This window comes from Pseudophryne corroboree, chromosome 7 (genome assembly GCF_028390025.1).
Source record: "Pseudophryne corroboree isolate aPseCor3 chromosome 7, aPseCor3.hap2, whole genome shotgun sequence".
Taxonomy (NCBI): domain Eukaryota; kingdom Metazoa; phylum Chordata; class Amphibia; order Anura; family Myobatrachidae; genus Pseudophryne; species Pseudophryne corroboree.
The window spans coordinates 487,890,755-487,896,754 of record NC_086450.1 but is presented as its reverse complement, the minus strand read 5'-3'; the positions used below and the strand labels follow the sequence as shown (position 1 = coordinate 487,896,754).

The following is a 6,000-nucleotide window of genomic DNA, read 5'->3' as shown; positions in this document are numbered from 1 at the left end:
ATAAGTGTATTTATTCTAAAACAAAATGACAAAAAGAGAGAATAAGTGGAAAAAGATGTGAAAAAATAGGAAATTAATACATTAATGAAAGAGTGTATATATATATGCATATGAAAGAAATCTATACATATGTATACTTTGGTCCGCAGTCCAGTACAATAGAGTGTGGCGTCCCACCTCGTTTAATTGTGCAGCAGCTTGATCCTGTCTTGTCACCCCCCCTCCCTCTCAAGACAGGATCAAGCTGCTGCAACAGACTTTTTGACCGTGACCCCCGTATATTACTGAACGAGCTCCTCTGGGACTGTGTTGTATATACCCCTCCACACATTGTGGTAGTAGTTTGAGCACAATTAAACGAGGTGGGACGCCACACTCTATTGTACTGGACTGCGGACCAAAGTATACATATGTATAGATTTCTTTCATATGCATATATATATACACTCTTTCATTAATGTATTCATTTCCTATTTTTTCACATCTTTTTCCACTTATTCTCTCTTTCTGTCATTTTGTTTTAGAATAAATACACTTATTCTTCATATATACAGCGTATACTTGTCATTTAGTATTACAACCATTACCACCACATATTCAGGCGCAATTGTGTACCCTTATGTTACAATACAATATTACCTAGCATGTAACTAATAACATATTGGCAATTGGTGAAGTCCATGTGTAGGACCAGGGCTAGGAAAGTAACCGCGTGTCTTTTACCACTGTGCGACACAAAGCGCCGGCTGTGTCATCACGTGTCGTCACACCTACCATCTCTCATTCTGCAGGAGACTCCCTGAAATAGCAGCAATCTCCCTGACTCCCTGAATAGACCAGCAATCTCCCTGATTACACCTTATCCCCATTATGCAGCTGTTACATTCTTGGGGGGGGGGAATAAATCACAGATACATACATTCAGATGGGCTCAACAGTGCCATTTCCCTGCATTAGTTAAAAAGGCACAATGATCCCTATAGCTGCATGCTTTTTGATAAGGTTTTCCGTGGTCACAGTATATGGAACCTCTTGTAAAGCACAATCCACAAACACATCCTGCAAAATATCACTGTCTTTTCTTCAACAAGTAGGTCTTACTAACTTTGGGGCTCATTTACATTTGGATGTAAGTCATGTTTATGACACAGCTCTCAGAAGTAACGGTACACGTCCGCGCTGATAAGTGTCACTGTCACATCTCCCTGAAATACTTTTTCAAAAGTAGGCAAGTATGAGTAAACTAGGTGATTCATCGCACCCTACGGGCGCTCTTTACACCGTAGTAAGGTGCTACGCTTACTTAACCCTTGCACACCCTTGTGGTGTGCAATATTTTTATTATATGGAGTATTACATCCAATCATAATTGTGTGAGTGGTTAAATATTGCATGGACAAAAGGCGTGCGATGGCTAAGGGGTCGAAGCCCCTTGCAACGGCGTGAACAGCACACGCAGGGCCTGGTGAATCACCTAGTAGGTGCTGTGGTTGGGGGAGTGCGGTGTGTGGGGAAGATGCGGATGGGACCCTAGGGTGCCGCGGGAGGGGCGGTTGTGGTGGTGATGCAGGTGGGGGAGGGGCAGCTGTGGTGGTGCCACAGGTGGGGGATGGTGCGTGGGTGCCATGGGTGGTGGTCCAGAGCCACTGCGGGTGGGGGAGGAGCAGTTGCCGGGGGTGCCCCAGGTGGGGGAGGGGCGGATGAGGGGGTACGGCGGGAGGGGCGGGTGCGGGGTTGCTGAAGGTGCGGTAGGGGGTCCGGAGTTACCGCGGGTGCTGGAGGGGGTGTGTGGGAGTGCCATGGATGGGGCTGGAGGTACTGTGATTGGGGGAGGGGCGGGTAATGCTTATCCTGCTTCTCCTCCTGTCAGCACCTAAGCTGCTGTCCTCCCTTTGGCAGTGGCTCTCCCGGAGACTCGCACAGCAGCCAGTCAGTATTGTTCGCGCCGGTGTCCCAACGCGCCGCATTACAGGGAAGAAGATGCACTCAATAAACTACAGCTCCCAGCAGCCCTAAGGGGCAGAATGCTTAAGCACTACGGGTTGCTGGGAGCTGTAGTTTATTTAGTGCGTCTACTTCCCTGTAATGCCGCGCGTTGGGACACTGGTGATAACAATACAGACTGGTGGCAGAACTGAGTGACTGGCTGAATGAATGTAAAAGGTGAGAGTGCTGTGCAGTGTCAGTGACACTGCACACAGGCCCGGCGCTAACCGCTCAGCAAAGGGATGCAGTGCAGGGAGGCACCAGGAAGGAGAGACGTTCTCCCTGCTCTGCATCCCTGTGCTGAGCTGCTGCTGCTATCCCTGCTGCTGCTGCCGGCTGCTGTCACACATGCAGCGGCGCCGGAAGCACAAAACCTCTTCTCCCCCTCGGTGCCGGCAGCACAAAACCTCCCCTGTGTGATATTCAGTGGCCGGGAGGGAGGAAAAGTGTGCGGAGCTAGATGGGAGTAAGGGGCGGAGCTACATGTGACCATGCTGCAGCAGGAGGATGAGCTGCTACAGCTTCGGCCAGCCAGACTTCATTAGATAAGTGTCTGGAAAGAGAGTGTGTGTGTGTATATACAGTGTCTGTGTATACTGTATGTATGTGTGACTGTGTATGTGTGTAATGTATGTACAGTATGTATGTGTGTGTGTTTGTATATATATATATATATATATATATATATGTGTGTCTGTCGTGTGTGTGTGTGTATGTGTGTGTGTGTGACTGCTGCATAATGTGTGTAAACATCACTGGTACAGGGGGCGTTACGTGTGTAAGCATCACTGGTACAGAGGGCGTTACGTGTGTAAGCGGCACTGGTACAGAGGGCGTTATGTGTGTAAGCGGTACTGGTAGAGGGGGCATTATGTGTGTAAGCGTCACTGGTACAGGGGGGCGTTACATGTGTAAGCGTCACTGGTACAGGGGACGTTACATGTGTAAGTGTCTCTATTACAGGGGTCATTATGTGCGCTGTGCATTTGTAAAGTATGCGAGGGTGCAAATTTATAATTTGCAGGGAGCCGGCGAACACTCTAGCACTGGCCCTGACTGCACACCCACTGCACTGCACAGCACTTTCACCTTTTACATTGATTCAGCATCCATACTTTACCCTCCGCGATATCACCCACTCTATCCGCTACATTAACCATCTCGTGGCTTCCAGGTCGGCAGGCCAGGCGCTGTGTTGCGGAGTCAGGGCCTCTGGGGATCTGGGCGTGGCTGTGGCGGGGAGGCACGTCTGTGACATCACACGCAGAGGAGGCTCCGGGGCTCAGAGAGTATGCAGCGCAGGGAGGCCTATGAAAGCCTTCCGCTGCGCCGCTTTCATACACATCTATGCCGGTGGCCGCAGCAGCTTTTTTTCCACCTGCGGCGCGGCTAGGGAGTGGGGATTGTTGATGCCGGAGGGGGCAGGTGGACTGGCAGCAAGACATTGGTGATCATTCCGAGTTGATCGCTCTCTAGCAGTTTTTAGCAGCCGTGCAAACGCTATGCAGCCGCCCACTGGGAGTGTATTTTAGCTTATCAGAAGTGTGAACGAAGGGATCGCAGAGCGGGTACAAAAATATTTTGTGTAGTGTCAGAGTAGCTTCAGACCTACTCGGCGCTTGCAATCACTTCAGACCATTTAGTTCCTGATTTGACGTCATGAACACGCCCTGCGTTCACCCGGGTTTTTCCAAACACTCCCTGAAAATGGTCAGTTGACACCCATAAACGCCCTCTTCCTGTCAATCACTTTGCGGCTGCCTGTGCGACTGAAAGGCATCCGTAGACCCTGTGTAAAACAACATCGTTCGTTGTAATAGTAAGCCGCACGCGTGCATTGCGCTGCATACGCATGCGCAGAAGTGCCGAGTTTTTGCCTGATCGCTGCACAGCAAACGAATGCAGCTAGCGATCAACTTGGAATGACCCCCGTAGGACGCTGCAGTAAAAGGATGTGTTACCCCTATGTACAGCGCAGAGACTTGCTGCAGATGCAGTGACATACCCTCCAGCTGCACCTTTCTGGCTGGTACAGTCCCTTTTTTTTATGGTCTGTACCAATTTTTGACTCTCCAAGCTTCCATTGAAAGTATAGGAAAAGGGGCGTGGTCACGCCGCTGTACCCGTGGCCACGCTCCCTTTTCGAATTTGCAGCAATGTTTATGTGTAAATTGTTGGACGGTATGATGCTGCAGATGCAGTGGGCCTATTTTGGGGTGTGGGCCTGGAGCTGCAGCTCCATCAGTCCCATTGCTAAACCTGCTCTGTGAAAACACAGCAGGCAAAGGGCAGAGCCTCCCATTGGATGTAACCTGTGTGGGAGGGTGTTTCTCGCTCAATCAGCTGTGGACTGGATGTGATAGACCTGCCACTAACCCAATGAGAGCTCCTAGCCACGCCCAGCGTTAGAAGGCCAGGCACAGAATCACAGGGCTATTATATATGACAGGGGTAGCCAACCAGTCTGAGACAAAGAGCCAAGAAATCTTGTTAGGTACATCAAAAAGCCAACTTCGAGCCGAAGGCGCACTTGCAAACATGGGGTGTGATCTTGTGCCTGCTAGGCCACGCCCCTGGTATAAAATACAATGAAAAAGCCACTTCTACATCATATAATTGAAAAAGCTAGATCCGCATAAAATATATTGAAAAGCCAGATTCACATAATACACTTCAGTTCCCCCAGGTGTCACTCCAGCCAGCACCCGCCTGTGTCACTCCAGCCAGCACCCGCCTGTGTCACTCCAGCCAGCATCCTCCTGTGTCACTCCAGCCAGCACCCGCCTGTGTCACTCCAGCCAGCATCCTCCTGTGTCACTCCAGCCAGCACCCGCCTGTGTCACTCCAGCCAGCACCCGCCTGTGTCACTCCAGCCAGCATCCTCCTGTGTCACTCCAGCCAGCATCCTCCTGTGTCACTCCAGCCAGCACCCGCCTGTGTCACTCCAGCCAGCACCCGCCTGTGTCACTCCAGCCAGCATCCTCCTGTGTCACTCCAGCCAGCACCCGCCTGTGTCACTCCAGCCAGCACCCGCCTGTGTATTTGGCTCCCTCAGTTCTCAGTCTAGGTAGTGCGGCTGCATGTCTGGCTGGAGTGCAGTGGTTTACAGATCTCTTGTGGTCAAGTGACTTTGAGTGTGGGGAGCCACATTTGAATAAAGAAAGAGCCGCATGTAGCTCAAGAGCCACGCATTGGCCACCACTGATATAGGAGATGTTTTTAAGAATTGAGATTTTGATGCTTCTGAATATTATGGAACTGTTTTATGATTGACACTTATAAAATTAAATGACCACATAGAGGCAGCATATACCGTATAGCACAGAGATTCACTCATCTACTGTATACACACACAGGCAGGACCATGTTATTAGTGGGTTCCTATTAAACTTTCTTTTCTTGTAAATGAACCAAATCCTACATAACAGACCACAGAACTACTTTCACTTTTGGTTCCAGTCTATATAAGGAATGCAGCTGCTGTTCTCCTCCTTCTTATCGCCTGTGTGCACTGAGGAGATAAGCACACCATACAAAGACCAAACATGAATTCCATCCCTGAGATGACGCAATATATCACTAACTTCAGCCTAGATGATTGTCAGACTGGTAATAAGGGTTTCACCCGTGTTCTCCTCCAGCTCTTCGGATTTCTAGGACATGGGAAGTCATTGTTCATCAACTCCTGCAAGTATGTCCTAGAAGACAAAGAGTTCCAGACTTACGCCAATGTGGCTAGGACAGACAGAGGTAACACCACAGAGAGGATCACTTATCCACTGTCAGAGACACTGACACTAGTGGACAACCGAGGCTTCTCCGTCATGAACAACTATGAACTGGGAGAAGTATATGCACAGCTAGGTACGTCTTCTACAGTAGTTATGTGCAGATAAATCATCTGTTTTTTGGGGATGTTTTGGAGGGGAACATAAAGCTAATCAAGTTTTAAATAGTAATGTCATGCTGAAGACATATATATATATATATATAAGTAGCCCGGCACTCCCATAT

The 6,000-nt window shown here is 49.3% G+C and overlaps 1 protein-coding gene across 2 annotated transcripts in view; it reads left to right on the top strand.

Moving 5' to 3' along the window:
- The first annotated feature begins 5,453 nt into the window (after positions 1 to 5,453).
- LOC134945687 (RNA-binding protein 25-like) overlaps positions 5,454 to 6,000 on the top strand; it is a 163,453-nt gene continuing 162,906 nt past the window's right edge. Inside the window, exon 1 of one of the 2 annotated variants that reach the window (XM_063935129.1) lies at positions 5,454 to 5,850. In XM_063935129.1, the coding sequence (XP_063791199.1) occupies positions 5,532 to 5,850 (319 nt within the window). In that variant the 5' untranslated portion in view covers positions 5,454 to 5,531. The remainder of the gene's footprint in view (positions 5,851 to 6,000) is intronic. The other variant, XM_063935128.1, reaches the window with a different exon arrangement.